Source organism: Bombus pyrosoma, linkage group LG9 (genome assembly GCF_014825855.1).
Source record: "Bombus pyrosoma isolate SC7728 linkage group LG9, ASM1482585v1, whole genome shotgun sequence".
Classification (NCBI taxonomy): domain Eukaryota; kingdom Metazoa; phylum Arthropoda; class Insecta; order Hymenoptera; family Apidae; genus Bombus; species Bombus pyrosoma.
In genome coordinates this window covers 2,290,775-2,315,212 of record NC_057778.1, presented here as the reverse complement: position 1 = coordinate 2,315,212, position 24,438 = coordinate 2,290,775, and the positions used below count along the sequence as shown (strand labels likewise).

Here is a 24,438-nt window from a genome sequence, read left to right as displayed (position 1 = left end):
ATTTTCACTTTGTGTATGTACAGAATTCTGTAAATAGTTACAATTTAACGTCTGAAAAGAAATCTGAGGTTTAAAAGAGCAGCTTTTTAGAATTCCATCTGATTTTTGTTAGTTTCATCTTCGAAATAACAAAAACTATTAAATGTTTTCAATATTAATATTAAGTAAATGTATTTAAATGCTAGTCATTCTACGTATAATTGTATTTTCAAACAAACATTGATGCATGGAATATCTTTTCCACATTCTACGTTTTTAATCCTATACATATTGTCATTTCTTTATTAACTAAAAAACTTTCGTGCAAATTGACAAGTTAAGTATCTAAGTTCAGTGTTTGATGTATCGGTTTCCTAAAGTTTGCTCTTATCTCTTTTCTATTTTGTCTGACATCTTAGGAAGAAAGATTTTGAAGCCACGATGAGGTCGACTTTCCAACGCGATCGCGATTAATTCGAAATTCTATTCAACTATTAATGGATTAATTCTCTCAAGTAATACATGACCATAAATGTCTTAATAGTCTTCGGTTACGTTAAAAATTATAAGGTTAAACTTATATATTTTCATGGAAATATTACAGAATTTTACTAACAACTTTACGTATTTCTAATTCATCACCAGTTGAGAATTATATGTATATGCTGTAAATGTATAAATATACTCACCATTGTGTCATATAACGCGTGCTGATAATGAAGACTGGAGAAGTAGTGCGATTAGCTTCAGTGCCGTTTAGGCTGCTGTCTGTTCCATTTATCTCCATTTCACTAGGCAAAAATTACGGTGGCAGTAACTTCCAGAACCACTGACACCTTCACCTCAATACCCAATCATCTCCTGAGCATTCTGAAAAGAACATAATTCGTTCTTGTAGTAATCTATTAAATTTTCAAATTTAAATAATTTCACCCAAGTATGGAACTTAGATTTTCAGTTTAACAGTAATGATTTGCGAGAGAGTGAAGATTTTCGATTATTTAATATTAAAATACAGATGAAGAATATTTGTAACTGCAAATATGAGTAGAAGATACATAAAATTTGCGGAGGATAGGAAATAAAGATAAAGCATTATTTCAAAGTTTATATGGTTTGATTTATTCTTTATCTATACTACTGAAAACAGGTGTTTCTTGCATATTTACATATACAAATCGTATCTTAATATCACATAGTAAAAAATAATGTGCTTGATGATGAAATGATGAGACGATTATGAATAGTACTGTAATAGGTCATGCTAATTGGAATCTTGTCAGATACTAGAGAGAAATACCTCTTTCACCGACGGCTCGTCTCCAAGAGCTAGTATATAAACCAGATAAGGACACCCAATTGAAGTGAATTCATTTACGAATGTTGTTGAGATCCCTTTGTTATTGATCTTCGTTTAAATTTATATTCATTTATGTCGAAAGAGATGTTTGAGAATTGAAGGTTGTTCGACTTAACAATTTACCAAAGGCATAAAATTTGGATCCCATATTGCAAGAAGAAAGGGTAAATTAAGGTAACAATTTTTAGAAAGATTCCAACGTTTGTACGTAAACTGCGAATTACTTTAATTCCTCCATATGAAAAAAAGTTACAGTGATAGAAAATATTAGAATATACTTCAGAAAATATTCTACAAAAAACAGATGCGTAAGATACGTTAATAAACAAAGAATTAGTATACTAAAATGTATTAAGAAAAAAGAGTTTTTACAAACAGCCCTATATCATGCAATTGTTTTCTTTTCGCAATAGAATAAACCGAATTTCATGCAACACGCAACGATTGTGCATTTGATTCACTTGACCTTCGTAATTTGCTGCCATTCATAAAAAAAAAACGTATTGTACAGCATAACATTCTGAATTATACTTGGACACGAAATTATAATACATAGAAAAATAATATAAATTACTTCGGCCACTTTTATTCAGTGCGATCTCGTAAGCACTCCTTCCAATACATACGATTTTAACGAAATTTTTGCTTTCCTGTTTTCGCTCTAACTTGACTATATACACATAAATTAGCTCTGGTATGTACATTGGATTATTATAGTAATACTGCCTATTTTCAGATTACAATATTGATTACTTGTAATGAAAACAAATAAAAGTAAATGTACAAGAAGATATATACGATGACTATTACCATGTATTAAAACTTGCTTTTCTCATAAAAACATTTGATTTCTGCAGATTTTTCATATAAAAATTCTCAATTAACAATCCAATTTAATTTCGTTACGCTTTACTTTCGCTCTTAATATTCACGTTTCTTTTTTTTTTTTTTTTTTTTTTTTTTTTTTTTTTTTTTTTTTTTTTTTTTTTTTTTTTTTTTTTTTTTTTTTTTTTTTTTTTGATGTATAAAGATCGCAGATATATCGCAGCGCGTTCGTCTGTATCAGATCGGGTAATTCTATTGTGACTAGAATTCTATCATATCGCGTTATTTCCTTAAAGGTTTTTTTCGGTAACATTCGACTTTTAAAGGAGCATATATTTTCTTATCCTTCGTTCCCTCATCTTTCAACCCTCAATATTCCATGCTTCATTTTGCACTAGTCAAACAGCAGAAATATCGTAGACCAGAATCTAACCGCACGTCTTATCTGTTTACACGTCACGTTCGTCCGGATGCGAGTGAACGATACAAATATTTTTTCTTCTCATCCTTGCAGATCGTAGCTGCGGTGTTTGGGCGCAGGGTCAAACGAGTTTTCGTGGTACATGTCGTGCCTCTGTGTGCAGCCGATGTGAAACGGACGAGAGATAATGAAAATGGAACGGGGAGAAGACCTCGGCTACGGAAAGTGAGAAGAGCCTGACAAGTCGGAAATTTCGGGGAATATGTAGCTTAATGATATAAAGTCATAAACCGCGAACCAGTGGTCGAGCAAGTCAAATTAAAATCAGTCAGGAACAACTCTTCTTCCTCCATGAGGATATTAAGCTAAAGAAATCTATAGGAGACTGTCGCATATTTTATTTAAAATATTTACATTTATAATATATACAACTATTAAAATGGCTCACAGTATTATTTCGAATATTTTTGGTCTCTTGCGATTCTATACCATATTCCTTCGTATTCACTGCTTTTCTAATTTTCAGAAAAAATACTATATAATACCTGTTATGAATTAAAAAATGTTAATAATAATTTTTTTGGAATGAAGATTTAATTTAGCCATATGTCTTGGCATATTCAATTACAATTTTAATTTGTATATGACACTGTTTTTATAATCACACTTTTAGGGCAACTACTATGAAGTTCATTTTACAGATCTTTATCGTTAACATGACATTTTCCAAAGCAACGTCGAATTGTTCATTCACGAAGTATACTCATTTTCTCCAAAAGCAGTGGTAATACTGCGAGAAGCTTCTACTGCACTGCGGCCTAGTTTAGACTCACACAAGAAGTGCATTCAAAATCGAATTCTATTTTCCGTTTTCTGTATTAGTACTACCTGCTATTTTGAAATAATTAACCATTCATTCATCTTATTAAATTCAATTGATTTCAAGCTTCATATTCGTATAAAATGAATGTTATTTAATTGCCCTTAATTATTATCCGGAAAATATTGACTTATACTATGTATGTAACAACTTAATAACGAATAGAAATCATTATTTTTTTTAAATATTCACATCGATATTAAGTAGAACAAAGGTGAAAGTAACAAAAATTAAAAATGATTATCTCGTATTTACAAGTATTTTGTGCAGCTTATATCTCCAATTTTATAGAAAATTAATAGTACATGTATAACCAATATTGTTGACGCGTTAAATTTTCCCACAGAATATTGATCAACGGATTAAAATGTTATTCAGAATATCTGGGAAGTTACGCACGAAGTCTATCCCATGGACAAGCGGAGCATACAGCATGCGAACGTCGAATCCTATACGTACGTGACGAATTATTCTGAACAATTGAACCAACGAATCAGGCAACGATCGCGTTCCGATAGCATTGTGGGTAATTCGTTTCGCATTTATTGCTTTTTCAAATGATACTAGCAGCTAAGCAGAGCTTTGGACCAGCTTGAAAATCCACGAACAATTCCTCCTGTTTTTTCCTCCTGATTGTTCCTGCCCGTTTTTGTCTTTCCGTCTACGAATTTCAAACAATTTGCAACCGGCAGTTCTTGTCTCCACACAGTTACGATTCGCTCTTCTTTATTTTTTCTTTTTTTTCTGTTTTTCACTTTTTGTTTTTCGAATACTGACGCTACTACATACGCGTTGCTTGATGACGACACATCGATTACCAATTAACAGTACTCCAATGTAACTCCGAAGATATAGATTCACAGTGAAAAATGGATTTTCGATTAAAAGTAGTTTAGTCGTTTGCTCCGATCTTCGACGACATGAATTATGCATACGCATAAATTAAACGAAATATACCTTCCAGTTAAATGGCAATAAGATATATTGCATAAATTAATATCTTTTTGAACTGTTTTATTCTCGGATCAATGCTCTCGTTCTTTTCTTTTCAAATTGTTTGATCGTCGTGATAAAGTGGAAATCAATTAGATAATAGCATAGTTTTCCTGAAAATTTAACTTTTGTTTGATGGTTTTCCGATGAATTTACTCCGATTATTAAAACGATTCAAATATAATAAAGCATTAATGATTGCACAGCATTGAAAGTGAAATGGGACATTGACGAATCAAATTTTTATCAATATTGGTCAAAACAAACAAAAATTGTTTCCGACACGAAATATTGTAAGCACGGTATAGTTACCAGATTAAGTATTTTAAATGAATTTCTTTTTGCAACGCTTCGTATGGATTTTCCATTTATTTTCTTATGTAGAGGCATCCCCCCTTGAATTGCATCACCAGTTACAGAGTATCTTGTATACGTATGTCCCTTTAGTAATAACGCTTCACAAAATTTTATATTCCCTGCATTTACAAATATCAAATCAACCACTCGATCAATTATGAGGCAGTAAATTAATACCTTAAAATTCATATTTATTTCATTTACGAATATCGAATTGCCTCTTCAACTTGAACAACAATAAAAGAATAAAATAATTCAATTAATTTGATAATATCGACTAATTTTGGATCTTTAGGCTTTGATATCTCGATTAATCAATCCTACAACGAATTTAAAATTTCCGCTATAATACCAGAAGGAACTTAATTACTGGAGATCTTCTATTAACCGACAATATATAAGACGCGTTAGAAAATATTTTCTTATCGTCTCTCTCGCGTAAAATTTTCAGACACTGTTTAAATAGAAGATAATTTGGCTTTGCACGAGTAGTGAAAAGTGTTCACTATTTAGTTGGAGCAAAGGAAGTTGCCGCTTCCAGTCAGCTGATTGAATATCCCTCGACAGCGGAGATGAAAGTCGCTGCAGCTTGGAATTAGATCGATATATAACTATACAAATATATTTTCCCAAGAGCAGAAAAAACTGCCGATAAACCTAGTTTGACGCTTCTTCCCTTCCTGTCGACTTTAATGAGATTCCCAGCGATTAATCTGAATCGATCGTTTCGTTTTTCTTCCTTCTTTCTTTCGTCGGTGCATCTGATCAAAGATCGGACAAATATTGCTTGACATGCACGATTAACGTCTTAAGTCTCGATCAATCACATACGCGTGTACCAGTAATCATTTTTCTTCACTATCATTCACGCGTGAAATGATCGAAAATAATCGAAAATTATGCTCAGTCTGGATAAATTTTACAGTAATTGATTACTTTTGAAAATATTATATTAAAGATTGTTGTCATATTCACGAGTGACTATCATAAATTTTCCTTTGTAATAATCTTCAGTTTCAAGTAATTTCCGGAATTGAAAGTTGACAGTCGAGATAAATATTCGGCTGTAACATGATATGACATGTCCATTTGAATACTCTTTAAATTCTTTTTCTGCAGTATGGGTTACATAAAATTGAACGTTGATCTATATTCTTTTGTTTCGTGTATCTTTCGTTTGAAATAGCGTTGAGAATTTTGTAGAATTTTCTTTGAGATGTTACAATAAATGTGCCTGAAACTCGTGCCATTTCTTCTTGTAAATTCAACACTAAAACTATCAGAACGTCAAAATGAAGAATTTCAGATCTTTTATTTTTGCGATATCTAAAAACAAGCGCTTTTAACGGAAGGTGATTTTGGCGAAATTAACTTCTATTGAGAAGAAAGAAGAATTAACTTCTAAGCAGAATTATATATGTCTATCTATTTTCATCCTTCCACTTTAATTATAATCATCTATGTGTAGCACCCTTATTCTAGTATATTACAGATCGTTAGTTCTAACGTTAAACTTAGCCATCCTGCGGCCAACGCCGCACGTAATATTAATATAGTTTTTGAAGAGGCTACTGCTAATGAACGTGCTATTCGTCGTTAGGTATCTAAATTTGTAAATAAATAACGGGTAAAATCTTCAAAACTGTATAAAATTCAGAAAAAGATATTTTCCGGATATAGTATTAGACACAAACAAAGTATATTTTATAATTAAAAATCATGCAAACATCTTTTATACATATAAAGGTATTTTAATATTATAATTATTTATTGGAATATATTAAATTCAATTTATATTGGGATAATTTAGCGGGAATAAGGTTATTCATATGACTATGGATACACAGGGTATGAAAAGTTACTATAAAGGATATGAAAGTAACGAAATATCTTTTTATAAAAGTGGCGAGTACCTATACGAACGAAATGCTCCTTTGAATGACACGACGCTCAACATATTGCTATCGATCTCCACTGCGTATCAAATAAGCGAGATTGTCATAAACGTTTCTCATTCTTCTCTTAAGCGGCTTTAAAAACATCACTTAGGGATTTAGGTGGTCCATTATTGTACATTTGTGCCATAGGGTGTATTACTTCTTCTGTTATGGAGTCATACATGTTTTTGCATCTTTCTATGTTCTATCTTAAAAATGAAATTCATTTTCTTCTGATTCGTTAAACACGATAATAGGACATTGTAATGCGTATAATTTGTGGCAGAAGAATTAATCTTAAAATAAATATTCATGTCTAGTATCATATATTCGATATACGTCTAGCACACGCGTGTTATAAATTTTGTCTCTTAAAAAGAGATAAAAGTAAAAGATGTTCAAGAAATATAATATTCCAAATACGATGATATTTCATTTGGTAGGATTTATCCAATAGTTTTGATATTAATAAACCTATTACTTTTATCGAACATGAATAACGATATAATATTGTTATAGTCTATAATAGCATATTCTGCAAAAAATCGTGAAATAACCATTTTTCTTAACATTTTCATGTCTTCCATTAATAATAAGTTATTCGTTACATGCTTATATTCATACTAGGTGTAATTATTTTTACGTGATTACTTACTAAACCAAAGTAAAACTATGTATATTATTAAAAGTGTCTTAGCTATACAAATAATATTACATTGATATTTGTTACATCGCGATTTAGAAATGTATATTCTCGTCACTATAGCAGTCAGACGACTTTTACAACGTCGATATATGTTTTAACATATATTGTATGTAACAATGAAAACGGATAATCGCGATAACGGTGTACAACCCAATAATATCTCGAGAACGAGCCACGTTTATACCTAACGTTCCTATTCTTCGCGTCTCGAATAGCGTGAATAAATACAAATTTCTACGCAACGATTGCAATAGCTGTACTGTGCGACTGCGTACATCCGATTTATTTCTCCTAGAGGAATCGATTTGAATCCTTTATTTAAATATAATGAAATTCGTTCGATTATTATAGATAGATAAGTATAATGAGAATAGATAGCACGCATCCATTAGACCCGCTAATACTATTTTTGAGAGCCATTTGCATTATTATCACGATAAATAAACTAGTTGCGAATTAAACATAAACATCGATGCAGAAATGATTTCCTAATCTTTGAGTCTATTGATATTATCTAATGATAAAGCACGGCCTTGTATGAATAAATTGGTCGTAATAAATTGCAGTTAGGGATAGAATTAGTAACATCAGGATCTGTAGAAAAATTTATCGTACTTTATACTATAAAATCTCTTATATAGATTCGAACATGTCTTAGACAGATTCATCATTTATTTCTACGCAGGAACAACGCTATAAATTTAAGATGAACTGCATTATTCGATACTTAATCTTCTTTTAGTATTAAAACGTTGCATTCGCGGCATAAAATATATTTCCGAATAAATGAATGATAAATGTATACATATGAAGAATTTATTAATTTTAGTAATTTTCATATGATTTATGTATTACTTCATCGGAAAGATTACATTTGGATTATTACTTGCGCATAAAAGTATCTCAACATTTTATAGATTTATTTTATAACGTTCCTTTTAATACCATAAACAACATTTAACCCAAGAATATCTAAATCATTGATTTAGTATTACAATTAGAAAACATTTTTGCAGAATGCTTCTCATTTCAGTATTCTACGCAAACGACCATCACGGTCCAGTGGAATTTCTGATCTTTTCATGACTTTACTTACATTCGTGACATCCGTGACACATGGCACGTGACACGAACTATTTTCACTCTTCGCTTAGCTAAAAGACGAAACGAAATCTTCGCGCTATTATCTTCCATTTTAATCGTAGCCGATGTATTACGTCCTCTGTCTAGAAATCGGTCCAATAGCGAGTTCGTATAAATGCAATTAAACTCGTCACGGTTAAGAAACAGCAATTTTGTAGAATTACGCTTTAATAATGACACAGAGTGTAATTGCTATCCCCGAGTAGTTTCAACGTGCACGTTTCTGTGACCGATGATATAGCATTCAGTTTATTCCTTTATGGAACGCTGAATATCTATCTCGTTTGTGTAATAGGACTACAGTTATATCACTATTGAAAGTAATACTGTTACTGGTAGTTGTTGCTACTAGGTGTTCGTAATATTACATCGTCACGTGGTATTCGCATACAAGATGGTAAATTAATTCGCATTGAGGTGAAAATTGGACTGCGCACGTTTATGCATTTATGAAAACATAATAAATTATATTTTTCATATTTTATTTGCATGGTATATTGTCAAATCAACTGCATACGTAGTACCAATTTGTTTCTTTTTATATGATTTTAATATCAAATATATGTATGCTTTGATATTACCTTGAACGCTTCGAAAATATTGATTGACATAACACTATATCGTAACACTTTTTACAAAACTTCGTAGATTTAGTAGCAGTCTCTAAAAAGTTTGTATCGTTAGATTTAGATAGGGTATAGGATAGACTGGTTTCTAGCCTACAAGCATGAAAATTAGAAAATCATTATCATTTCTTCATACAGAATGCACACGATATGCACACGATGCAAAAATTTATGTAATATTTCAATCATATTTTCTCCGTTTCTGACTCACAAAAATATAATTATAATTAATTATAATTTTATATATATTAGTTATAATTGATTATAATTGTATGTATGTTATGTTTAGCATTTTTGCCAGCTATGACGTACCTAGTACGATGCCTTTCAGTTTATAAAAGTTATCATTGACGTCACATTGTTTCCTTCTGTACGCTAAAATTACGAACCCCCGTTTGAAATTAATAGTTTCCAATAAACTATCCCATTGTGATTGAGATTTATTAAAATCTATTGATCACTTAAGCGAGAAAAAGTCAAATTTACGCAAAGGTAATGCCAGCGGATGAATATTGAGAATTGTTAAATATAAGAATGCTTTCGTGAAAAACCAGTCCTTGTAGGTTAAATAAATTCAACATTTGATTTATCGATTCAATGCTTGACCGTGCACTTCAATATTCAATCGGAATAAAATTCAGAGAAAGAAAACGTGACTTATCGTGTTTACTATATTCCGTTTATTTGATGTTCGTAATCTATTTCGAGTTGCAAAACTCTGCTTGTTAGGTCAGAATAATTTACATAAACTAATATTACCTAAATAAATAAATTTAAATACAAGTTGAATATATAAATAATTCAGAGACAATAATATTTGTCATATAGCTATTTTTATCTCAGAAATGTTAATAAAAATAGCAAACAAAGAAAAGTGGGTACTTGGAAAGGCGTAGGTGACCATCTTTAGTTATGGACAACTGTGAAACACGCGTGTGTGGTGAAAGTACGAAAATTATTATAAAGGGATGCTTTGGTGGAGAAAGTGTTGGTTTGCTGTCGTTGATTAAGTTAAACTGTGAGTTGTGAGTTGTCATTTAGAAGTTGATTAGTTGTACCGATTTAGTTACTTTAGTTGTAATACATTAACATATTTAGAGATAGTTCCAGTTAAATAATCATAGTTTCCTGTTCCATCATTGTAAGTACATATATAAAATAAAAATCACTATATTATTTTTAGACGATATTACATAATACTGTCTTAAAGCTGATATTACATTTTTTAATTAATTAATATATATTTCATAACTAATATCCTAATTAATTTCTGGAATTATAAAACTTTTACGTGTTCCCTTAATCGTTGCGTGCGAGGGTAAGTAATTATTTCAAACTGACCATACTCATAAAGTCTCAGCAAAACATGTAGAAACATTACGTCGAAAATATTCTAAGAGTGAAATTCGCTCTTATTTCTTATTACTCAAGATGTTCGTGACGGGTTTTCCGTATTAAGTTAAACACAAATTCAAGAAGGGTGGCGTGTGCTCGTAGCGTGCACTTTATCAGCTCTTTCGCAAAATGTGATTCGTCGTTCTTCGTGATATATTACAGCGGCTGTAACTATTTATCCAGAATTTTTTTAACGATTTCCGTGTGCGTTAAGCAGATTTCACTGAATCTGTCGATAAAATTCTGATTATAACACTCCAGTTTATCGAAAGATATTTTATTACAGAATTTGATATAAACGTTTCGAATAAAAGTATATACGAGAACAGACTCTCTAACTCATTCATTAATTCACGTTTCTCCATACAATAATCTAATTTCAATTTTTTTCCCTTCAATAATTGTATTAATTAACTAATTTTGAACATGGAAATCGTTTAAGAGGAATTTTTGTTTCCTGAATTAACATGCTCTGTTTAAACAACTTTTGTTTACATATCGAAAGATGATCTATATTTAACATATATATATATGAATTTGCATTTTAATTACCTAAAATAAAATTTAAGATAATTTTTCCAATTTCATTTGTTACTTAAATACATTACTGCATGTATCACTAGCATGTAATTAAATCGCTATCGCAATTGCTATCGATTGTTTACTCAATAGTTCATCAAATGTATTAGTTACTACGAAGCGTCGCTGTGACTAATCTACTCTCGACATACTCTTCTCTCTCATTTATTTTTTAAACTAGTGTAATCATTCTACGTTACATGAGAACCATGAATTTTTAAAGAAATTGCTATTATATATATATTATATATACTATATTTTATTATGTTATATATATATATTACAATCAATTAATCTGAATTACAATTTAATTATGCAAAGGTATTAGAACACATATGTATATGAAAATTTTCTGCAGAAACAACGAATGAATATTTTTAATAATACAGATGAATATTTTGAACATAATAGGAAATTTGCATTAACGTCCTTGAAACCTAATTTTATCGTATATTGTAATAATACGCATAAAGGGAAGAAGTTTCATAGGTTTCTATATTCAGCGTTGCTTCATTACACTTCACAAAACTTTATTCTCTGCAGCTATTCGTGCAATATTAATTTTTAACAGCGTTAGTTAGGATAATGAGTATTTCGGCCTATATCACTCTTTGTACTGAGTGACCATGACAGGATAATACAAATACACCTTTCTCTATTCACAAAGAATTAACTAATCGATATTTATCGATTATCCTTTAGAAGTTCAACATAGAACGCACGAACTAGAATCCTTTTGCGTTCACTATCAACTAATCCTCCGATTCTCATGCTAAAATACTGAACTTAATAGAAAATGAAATTTCGTTTCCCTAATTTTATTTTAATATCTCTTAAAAGTGCTGATGCGAAAATGAAAACCTATAATATTACTAGCTTTCAATACATCAATTACATACTTTTTACGTAATCAAGTTTGCTTTAAAAACTAAAATTAAATATTCACTTTGATTAATACGTTATACATAGATTATCATTTCCGCATTCTAGTATGTCTTGCGTATTTATAAAGAACCCTTCTAAAAATGTTACTATAAGGTCTCTGTAAGAGTATAAAATACTGTTTATTAATAAAAAAAAATATTTTTATATTATCTAGATATATAAAATTTGTCTTATACATCCCGTAGAAATCCTTATAACAATATAGAAGTATTTGAGAAATACATATAATTTTGTATTATACATACTTTATTATATTATTATATACATATTATATTATATTATTATATTCTGATATAGAAATTTGGATCGATATACAAATCCTTCTAATCATGCATAAATTTTTTCTTTAATTAAATAAATAATTTCTTGTCACATTCTAGAAACCCGAATTTTAAACCGATAATTTTGCTTCGAAGATTGTCCTTCACTTAATATTAGATTTGTAATTCATATTCTTTCGAACCCAAACCAGCTGGCTGCTGAAGCGAGCCAAATCTTTGTAAGAAGAAGACTAAAGAGAAAACACCCCACTGACCTCACTAAAGAAATAAAATAGACAAACTCGAAGATGGTATCCCGCTGGGGGTAGCCATCCACATGTTATTTAGCAATAAAGCTAGAAAAATTTACCGAATGTCCAGCTGGACAGATTGTAAAGCACAAATGAAATAATAAAAAAAAAATATTCTTTCGAATTATCAATAATATATACATAATAAATATAAAATTATCCCTTTTGAAACAATAATTCCAAACGTATGGTATATGAAAATATTTCTAAAATGTATAAACGAATTATATCTTGGTATTAGATTGTGTTCAATTATAGATTTCTATATAATATTCATCTTCTAAAATAAACCACGATATCGATATAAACATCAAAGCCAAACCAAAATAACACCCTTTTTTGTCACGGCATTCCTTTTATCTATTCTAACTGTGTCAATCATAGTTTGGATATCGCTTGGTTGAGTGGAATAAATGGTTCTGAGTCCATCCACATTACAGTTGGCACCATTGAAAATTGGAGTTTTTATTTAGCATGAAAGTCGCACGGTACCAATCGGTCATTTTTGAATTTGAATAAACTCCAATATTTTCGTTTTGTTCCGCGTGGAAGATTTTCCATGTAATCATTTCCCCTTTCTCGGTGAGACGGGCAATGAATTTACATTTTTATTAAACAAAGCATGATCGTTGGAATGTATAATTTTTTCAATAATCGATCGACAACTTCACGCACGCACAAATAGTAAAGCAAAGCGACGTACGTTCTACCATATATTCGTTGTTTCAAGGGAGAAAGGAGATTACCGTGAAAATCGCGAACGCTTAAAACAATATGTTAAATTGAATGGAATATCAAATTTGCAGGCATGTAAAGGAGCTTTTAATGTCTCGTAAATAAATTAGACAAATGGAATTTCATAAATATCACAAGATATTGTCGCTGAAGAGTAGTTATCCGACAATATTTTCAACTGCAAATAAATTTCCATAATACAGAATTTTTATTTCTCCAATTACGAATGAAATATAATAAAATTGAAATGATATTTCTATCACTGATAAAGTTGTATAATTCTAGTTCGACTTCTGTAACTGATAAAAGATTGACAATGCTTTAGTGAAAAGTGGCCTTACAATAATATTCAAACTAAGTTGTTCGAATATTAATTAATTATCCGAGTATTGTTAATTCACTGTTCCAACAGAAATTTCTATTAATTTCTCCATGACATAGTTCATTAAGTCATACTTATTAGGTATATATTACATTGTTTCGTTATAATTCAAGACGCGTTTGAAATGTTTGAAGCTCAAGCAATATAATACAACGTTCAAATGCAAAATAATGAAAATTCAAGATATGAGATACAAAATTATAATACAGAAATAAATAAAGTACGTAAAGGCAACAAGTAATAGGTAACATACCTTGTGTATCCTTGGAGAGAAGGACTACGCCGAAGTAGGCCACATAAATCCCCAAAACTTCAATTCTCGGTGTTCCACTTTGTCATGCCTGTCTGAGTTCTTAGTTTCATCTTCCGGTATTTCGAAGTTCTGGATCGGTACAGAATTGTCACGTTACAGTTTAACAATTCACGAATGATATCACCGCAAGAAACCCGAGGAAGGAAATCCAACAGAATGTTTTTCATTCATAAAAATTGATTCGACTTGTCAGCGATAACGAAAGGGCGCAAGTATCACCAGAATTGACTACTGATTCCCCAGTTAATAAATAATCTGGTAACGAAAGGTTCCATCACTTTTTCGAATTTTCAGAATTCACTAACCGTGTTGGAATAATTCGAGAGTTGTAGTATTAGAACGATTCAGAATCTGAAGAATTTGCCAGGAATAATGAAATCCTAAAATTATTTCACCTCTGATAGAGTATTCTCTTTATTGTCAAAGTGCTCTGACCATATCCCCGATTTTTCTTCCTACCTCATCACTCGTGTATCGACGTTTCAAGATCCCTTTTAGCAGTAAAATAGCATTACCGGAGACTCAGATCGTACGGATTGATAAAATACATACATCGTTCTTGGAGACTCTGTGCAACATATTCTTCTAAGGCTTTTACTAATTACGGACGATTTCCACTGTCTTTTCTCGTCACCCGCGCACCACATAACTCGACCAAGTGTATCGAAGCTATTAAAGCTCGATTATAGAAATAACTAATTAACCTCGTGAAGCTCGATGACAGAGAAGAACGACGGAATCGAGTATAACCATCTGAAGGAATATATCTCTGTTATCTAAAAAGACATGTCGATCTCGTACGACGGAAGGATTGGTGGCGGAAGCGCGCTACTTCCGGCTCCGTCGCGTTTCAAACTCTGCTCCGAATGGGACTTGACGGCGAGTCGGCCAACGGACACGCGGCGAGAATTCAAGTGAGCGCCGTCAGCGTCGCGATTCCGTGCAGCGTCGTCAACCTCGTTCCAGGAGACGCTTGCGCACCAGTGTCTGGCGCCCTTCGACGTTCGCGTACAGGGATGAATCGTTCCTCCGTACCGTTGTTATCAATTCACCTAGTTTTCTTCATAATCGCCGAGGAACCTAGGTGACGTTTAGGTGTGTGAATTAACAATGAGCCACTCGATTCTGATGACGACACGTGGACGCGCCACTAGACTGATATATTAACTACTAGGTGATCTTCTATATTCGAGAGATGTTATGCATTTCTACTGCTTTCTACTATAATATTACGCTAATATCTCGCATTCCTTCTTTTATTCTTCCTTTCTTATCCCCTTTCCATTCCTTGTCTTGTGCTTGTTTCCCTCTTCTTTTTGTCATCGCATCCTCTTTTAGTTCCCTTTCTATGGTTATCTCAATTTTGCATTTTCGAAAAGTATGGTAAATTTGATTAACGAAAATTATTATCGATTTAATCGTCATAGTCGTAATAATCTCTTTGAGATTAGTAAAGTTAATAGAAGAAGCATCTGTGTAGCGATTAATTCACCTGTGTCAAGGAATTTTGAGGGATTTTGAATTTCTTGTAAAGAAAATTGATAAATTTGAAGAATTGATGCAAATGTCTTTTATCTTGAATTTAAATCTTGATTTTGATCTTCAATAGCTATCTTGTTTTTATGCACACGCGATATTTCCTCATTCTTTGTTGATTCGATTATTTTCAAGATATTTTATTTGCAATTGGTGTACGCATTCAGGTTACGTACACTTTATTCTTTGAAAATTTATTTAATATCGCTGCAGTAAAGAGGTGAGCGAAACATTAACGATTATTAAAAACTGATATTAAATTCGAGTATACTAAATATCAAAATTATGGTACAAATAGTACTTGACATTATTCCTCTAAAAATACATTTACATAAAACCACCAAAACTTTCAAATTAAAATCCCTGAAATATTACAATATTTATAAATGATGTATCGTGGACCTCGGTTTACACATTATTACTTGAATATTTTTAATTTTTTGTTTGGATACGGAAACAAAGATCCGGTCAATTATATTAAAAATTCAGGACGAGATAAAACATGATATTTCGCTTTGCACATCCGTTACTTACTGTTACCACGAGGTAACACAATAGGCATTGTCAGACATAAGATGAAAATTCGTAGGAAGGAAAGTCAAAAAGAGGAGAAATTCCAAACAAACACACTTACAGAACGAGTTCCGTAGCATTCTTTCATTCTTATACCCTTATATTCTTTCATTCAAGTGACCATTTTGTTTCAGCTTATACTATCTTCGCGTTTAGCTATTGCTTCCTACGTATTTTTATCTTCTTTCGAGTTAACAAAGTAACTATTATCAGGGTAAACAGGAAAAGCTTTTCTATCTATTATTATTAGCTACATTAAAGCTAGTATGAAAACTCATCGGAAGTACATATGTATTTATCAAACGTGTTCAGTTTTTCTATGATCGTTGTTTCCTGGAATTATAAATATCTATTTTTAAATACGTAGAAATATATGTTTTCACAATTGATGAATTGAGTCGTATAGACTCGTACGCATTATACTCCTATTAAACATGATGTATTATTAATAAGTATTGTGAGCAATATATTACAAAGTGAGTATATGTACATATACTAATATACTGATTGCAACACTAAGCTTTAATTACAATCAAGCACAGTAGGCTGCTTAAAATGTAACATGTACCTACAAATAAATCAATAATTTCAGTAGTATGATATCTATGAACTATTTGAACAGTCAATGATTTAATAATTCTCAATATATTATTAAAACCATTTTTAGCATTAATAATATTAATTACATAAGTTCGTCCTAACTTTACAAATAACTATGATAATTAAGTCTTTCTTCAATATTAATAAGATTTCCAGATACTTTATACATATAACACGCACATACACATCCACAAAAAATTCTTATAGTAAATGTTCAAATTTCTTCATGAAGCACTATCCACACCTGCGCGTGAAATTAAAATGGGAAATTCACAACGAGACAGAATAACGAGACTTGCTATGAAAATGTCCTTTACGCGTTCGGAGCAAGTCGGCAAAGCCATAAGATTTGAGGTATTGTTCGAGATTCGATTCGAAAAATAAAAGAAGGGGTTTGCATGAATTCGCGCTGTGGCTTATCTCGAAGTTCAACTAATTGTACGAGTTTACATCGCGGCACGGCGGCGCGGCGTGATCACGTCGATTAACGAACAGCTTTTGGAGATACACGACACGCTGCAAACTGTGCAACGGCAGTAGGTCGGCGCATGCAAAGCTCTATCGCTGATCCCAATCTTCTCCTTTGACGAGGATGTGTGATCGAGCACAGTCCAAAATTAACACCGTGCCACAGGAGCACGAGCGAAGCAACATAGCGTCACGAACAACACAGGGATCAGTTGATTCGCCCCTTTGGTACACGCGTTCCTGAGGACTTGTCTTTTAAACTGGGTCAAAAATATGTTTAATTGGACTGCCATTCATATACATGCTTTGACATATAGGAGGTTGTTATGTAATTGATAAACATAATAGTATATTAATTGCTAGGTTGTTGGATCATTGAGTGGTAGATTCTGTTTGGTTTCTGCAGATTGAATAATTGAAATCTTAACTCTCATTGGTTTCTTGTTTTTCGAACTTGATTTGCCTCTTGACAGGAAATGTATAAAATTAGCGAGGGATTAATATAATGAAAAATTCGCAGTTACATTCATAAGTTTTTTTCATGGAAATTAAAAATAAAATTTTTGTATATCAGATATAAGATTTTTCACGCTGTTCACAAATTACAAAGCAACATGCAGGGCATAATACAATAAGTTGTATTATATATGCTTCTTATATTTATTGCAATAAATTAAAATAACATATTAAAATTTACCTTCGTTGTATATATATGATTCTCTGGATTCAAAAGTAAAGATAGTGAACTAGTTTTGTTTAATATTTATATTAAATATATTATATGTAAATTATTTAGTAGCATATATTGCTTCGCATAAATATGAATACTGTCCATTTCCACCGAATGGAAATAATATGAATTTATTTGATAAACAATTGTAAAATTTCATATTACGTTCAGGAAATTCTTTTTTTGTATCTTATATTTCCTTTTATATGACTGCAGTAGCAGTTTATTTCTCATGACATGCTTCGTATCATTGAAGTCAGAAGCGTCTAACGTACAAACGAAAGTTGAAACATTACAGAATATACAGCAAGAATACTGACACTTTATTGCAATGTTTGCATTCATTATACAAATGTTGTCATTATTTATATTTACCAATGACGTTAAACTAAAATATATATCGTACAAGATGTGACAGTACGGCCAATAAAATTAGTTTAACTAACTTGAAGTCGTTCTTTAACATTCCCTAGAACATTTATTAATAATGGTATCATTTTTCATCAATCTGTTCGAAATATGTAACAAATAATTCTTAGTTTCTAAAAAATATTTCAATCTACCATCGCTTAAACCCATTTTCTTAAATCTTAGAGAAGATGTATGACAACGTATAAGATCTAATGTACGAGGGTCGTCTAGAGTGACAATTCATGAATAACGATTGATTTTAATGCTTTTTAAGTGTTTAAAACGAATGTCTTTGACAATGTATTTAATTAAAATAACAATTCACTGATAATGATTACTTCCAACATGAACTATTCAATATCAATTATTTTTAATTGAATGTGTATAATAAATACACATATCTGTGTGAAATAGTTTTGCCTATAATAGCAATATATATGACGCCCAATGGGGTTCGGTTATGAAACGAAAAAGAGCATTGAAAAATTTTACCCCTGAGGTAAGGAGGGACTTGTCTTGGATATCTGTTCGAATGAATGTAACATCAGAAAAAGGTTTTTGATGGGGGTTCTGAGACCAGAGCACAGGTAAAGACAGGGTTTCAGAATGACGTCGCGACGGAAGCTGAAATGAATGAACGGACTGCTATGTCGAGGGTGGTCAACGTGAGAATGGCCACGTGAAAAGAGACAGGAAAAAGGAGGGAGAAAATGGTCGGAGACCCTCATCATCCTCCGCTAATATTTACTTACGCATATGCAAAGACCAGACTGGTTACCAAAAAAAACTATCTCGTTATTCTTTGATAAAGATACCCGGAACTATGGACATCACATTCAGTGACCGCACCTCACCCCGTTCAATACACCTCTAGATATCCATCCACTTGATATCACTATGCACTTTTGTGTATAGAAAAGAATCAATAATTATTATTAATAACGTTATAGATATATGTTAATATTGTGTAGTGAATTTTTTTTTTATTTAATTCTTTACATTCTCAATTTGTCCAATTTGTACATTTGGTAGAATTTTTTAACTGTTGTAGTGAATGAGAGAATAATATTTTTGTCGTGTGCTGATTTTGAAAAGAGATTTATACGATTAGATATTAGTCGGTGATATTGTTATTATTTTATATATTATAGACGTAAAGTGTATCACATATACAAAAAGTTTTCATTATAAACATTCTATCTATTTAAGATCTATTTAATATTAGGGAATAATATTATATATGGATACACGATAATTTGAAATAAAAGATAATAGGCGTATTTGTAAGAAATGCGCAGACAACTTTTCGAAAGTGGAAACACTGTATTTTATTATACTTTATAGAAAGAAGAACTTAATTTAACACAATTAATCACCAACAACGCGAGAATGAGTATATTATTGTTCAGGTAGATGCAGCCTTTTGTGTCCGATTAGTTGCGACAAGTACTATTTACAATGCATATACACGTCGCGTCGTCTCACTTTAATCTCTGAAACTCTATTCGCTATTGGAAAAATAATTTCAAATACAATTTACTGTGTTTTGAGTGTGAAGTAATTGCGGCCTAAGAGCCTAACAATGGATATTCCGTATTTGTAAACACGGCTGTCTATAACATTTACGTAAGTTCGTGCCACGGCCACATGACATTCACAACTATGAAGAACATCTTTTGTCTGTACAACGGAGGTAAATTTTGTTTAACCCTAAATGACCTGAGAACTAGGGCTTGACTAGGGTCAATGAAACTATTTCAAAGTGCATTGTACACCCAGTTAGAAACAAATATGCGATTTCATTTGAAAAGAGATAAAAGTCCTGAAATCTTGGACATAACTCCACTTGGGAAAAAATGTACCCATTATGGGATTTCTGTCTTTTTCTTCAACTACTTGTGATAAAAATAATTGCATGCACGGATTAATATGGGACATTGGAAAATATTTTGTACTAAGGAAAATTAAAGACGTTTATAGATGATAATTAAACACACAAATAAAAATTTATCAAATAATTTTCGAATAATTGGAAAGCTTCTCTTATTGTCATTTTAAAATTATTTTACTTTTAATGTTTCATGATATATTCATTTATTTTTCGATAGATAGTATTTCTGAATCAATGGAAATATAATCTATAATATGTAATTTCCGTGAAAAGCTTACGATTTCAGATAAGGACGTTTTACGCGACGTTTTTAGCACAAAATAACAGGTCCAATTGTAAAATATACTCTATTTAATAAAAATTGGGATTAAGTTGAACAAAAACAATATATGATATAACATTGGAATTTGAATGCAGAGATTATGTAGTGGTAGAGTTGTATAAAACCCGAACTATTTTTGTCGTTAAATGTTGAATACAGTTTAATACAAATATTAGAATAATAATAGATACTCGATTACGACACCTATTATCTAAACATTTTACTACTCGAACATTTTGCTATTCGTGCGCTTTATTATCTGATCGTTCTACTTTAATATGAAATTCGCATTATAATGCGTCAATATTGTGTGTCATAACATTAAAAATGAAACGTGATAAATAGTTGAAATGAAATAGGAGACAATTTGAAATCTAGGTAAGAATATGTGTTACAGATATAAAAATATATAATGTTTTTAAGTTAACTTATAAAGTTTTTAATTCTGTAAAACATTTAATCGACATTTGTAGAAGAAAGGAAGTCGATCAAAGTCTAATTTTAACTTAATTTTTATCAGAGCCTTTCTTCTTTTTTAAAAAAGTTGACCTTGTTTAGCTAGTTCATCCATTTTCTCTCTTACAAATGAAAGTTTAACTTAATCTGTTACTTTTTCTTTCTCCTCTTGTGTTGCTACAATTCTGTTAATTCTTTCTTCTCCCATAACAGGATCAATAAATCTTGCCTTTCGTTTTCTTGATTTTCTGTTCGAAGCTTCGACTGCACGTATTAAAAGATATTACATTTACGATAATATTTTTAATTAAGTTAGTTATTATTTTAAAATAAAATCAACAGGTTTCAATTTTTAGTCCGTAAGCAAGTAAGAAATTTGTTACCATCAATAGATAATGCCTCAAGTTCCTACATACTTACATATGGTTATTCGTGATCTTTTTTATCATTAACTAAATTACAGATAAAGCCACAGACGAGTAACATCTGTGATAAACCACAAACGTTTGTGGATAAACCCCTTAACGCTCGGTAGTGCAGATCACGATGTTCCGTAGATATCAAGTTCATTTTTATCGCTACCGATGATTAAATTGAATATAATTCCTATATTCGCCGTAGCAATTCACAGAAAGCGTAAAGGAACGTTCAGATGATGAACATTAATGTCAATATTATTGATCATTCAAAATTCTCAACATTACCATACATAAGAAACTCTCTAGACATCCGACGACCAATATAGATACATTGTCAATACAATGTTGAAAAACCAAAATATTGACAATAATATTGATCATTTGAACGCTCTATAAGAAACGCTCTGATTCTTTTGGAGGTCGATGTTTCAGAATAACACAAAATTTTAAACACAGGTCTATTTTGTATTTGACAGAGTATCTAAGTCTAAGTAATCAAAACATCAATGAATCTGCCGGAAACTAGCAATTAAATCTCATATTTTATTATACCATATTATATTACTAATATCTTACAGTATAATATATGATTATTATTATAACTTGGAAATTCACATGAATGCTACTTTTTTATTTCTATTTTTATGACAACTTTTAATACTGACAAGTATAATATACCAACTTCAACACGATTGTATTCTTTAAATATTTTTATCTTCGTTACCTTCTTCGAGCATTGAATAATCCCTACGGCATAATGTTTTCCGTATTCCAGGAATTTTTTACATCATCATTTACGTATCATCTAAAAGTTAGTCATGACCATGACTATTATAAAATTCCTATTATGCTGAGTCGTATGGCTTTAAACCACGCTCATAGAGAACCCGCATTTCCTAAAGAATTATTATTTACTGTAAACTTTTCCAATAAATTACTATATGTATTGTATGATAATGTTTGTATAGGAACCAAAAATAAATCTTAATATACATCGCAAAGTAATAAGATCAATTGCAAAATGTTTATATTGAACATAAATTAGAACCGCGCTCCACTTATCATTTGCTTCGTGTTAAGAAACTAATAAAAGAAACGAACAGTGAGAAATCATTTTATGACAATAATAATAATAATCTTGTAATAGTGATAAATAAAAAAATTAATTGTTGATAATATACACAGCGACTATCCTCTAAAACAATTATTAAATCACACGAGGAGCCGCGATAATTTCAACTAAATATAGATATCGTTTATTTTATTGCACTTCGCTGCATAAGCTACACTTGATCGGATTCTTATTGTATTATTTTCAGTATGCATATACATACATGTAACTGTAAAACGTGTATATGTAAAACATATACAATAGAGTATTACAAAGTTTGAAAAATTCTTTAAAAATTCTCATTTCATTTGGATATCTTTAATAATTTTAAAGCATGATTTTAATCATTCTTATATAATGTTACAATGCAGAAGAAATGAAACAATTTTCTAACTCTAATAGCAATCATGCTTGTGTATCTAATAACTATGTTCAACTTAATTTTAAGTGATGGTTCTACTAATTGTATATATTAAGAAGAAGATTATTTGTACAAAATGGACTTGTACTATATAATATAATATGGATATTGAGTTCCATTTTATTGAACTGAGAATATATAAATTTAAATCTTCTGAACCATATGAAATAAATTAGTGATATAGAAGAGAATGATGTACACGTGTAATCGTGCGTGTACATAATAACCATTTACCATGTGATGCAATTATTGCATTAGTGGGCTCAATAATTCATTTCTCTCCTTATTACTTGTTATCTATGTCATTAAATTGGGATTGATGAACTAAGAACACACTTAATTGCAGTGTGATTGTGTCTAATTTTCTACATACTAGATTTATAAATTGAAAAACTTTGTATTCAAACTTACTTAACATACATTAATATTATAACAGTTATACAAATAAACTTTTTCTTCGGGGTGTTTTAGCTAGTCTTGCTTCGGTTTACACGAAATGGATTTTGTTGAAATCCTTTTTTTAAACGATAAATACCATATCTCTTTGGTAAATAATAAATAAACCAACTCTTAATAAATAAACCAATCAACCTTTAAACCTTTGACTTTCTATAAATAGATAGTTTGTTTTCCAGCGACAAATTTCAAAAATCAATATTTCTTTCGAAACAATAAAATAAAATTCGCCTAGTATTTCCCGTCTTTAATATAGAAAGGTGTTTTATTTCTTAATCCTCGAAAAATCCATCCCATTCTTAAAATGACTATCCAATTCAAATAACTCAAATAGCTTTTCCTGAACTTGATCATTGACTAAATATTTTCCAATAGATATCCTATAGTATAAAGGTTATCAGAAATATGATTTTTCTACACCTTAATATCACGAATTGATCTTTGTTTCTGTCACAAAGACATAACAGTCTGTCAAATGCTAATGCAATACTAAATAGCATAATTGTATAATGGCATCAGAAAGATAAATTCTAAATCGTCTCATTACATTACATTGATATTACTTAACTTTTTACTGAAATTCAAAAATACAAATTTGAATTCTCGTTATCTAAATAGAATTTTAATGTAATATTAAATATAGAAAAAATATGATACGTGATGTCTTCCTTCAAAATACGTGTCAAATAAAAAATAAGATGTATTTTTGTTCACACATATTCAACTGATTACTATACCATCCCATACACGCAAATAGTCGTTTGATGCGATGGACTTTGTATAGCAATTAAGAACGTCTGCCGGCGATAATTTAAAGTTTTCCACGTAGTCTCCTTTTCCACTATAAATTTTCTATAGCTATTACTATAAGTAGATACACTGCCCTTCGACTACTAC

General features: G+C 30.8%; 1 protein-coding gene across 3 annotated transcripts in view; it reads right to left on the bottom strand.

Annotated features, from left to right (window-relative positions):
* LOC122570828 (muscarinic acetylcholine receptor M4) overlaps positions 1–24,438 on the bottom strand; it is a 73,437-nt gene that overhangs the window by 41,418 nt on the left and 7,581 nt on the right. The window contains exons 1-3 of one of the 3 annotated variants that reach the window (XM_043733692.1): positions 14,607–15,390; positions 14,088–14,527; positions 669–849 (exon numbers count right to left, since the gene is read on the bottom strand). In XM_043733692.1, the coding sequence (XP_043589627.1) occupies positions 669–766 (98 nt within the window). In that variant the 5' untranslated portion in view covers positions 767–849; positions 14,088–14,527; positions 14,607–15,390. Of the gene's footprint in view, positions 1–668; positions 850–14,087; positions 15,391–24,438 lie in introns of those variants that run through there. The other 2 variants (XM_043733691.1, XM_043733693.1) reach the window with 2 other exon arrangements.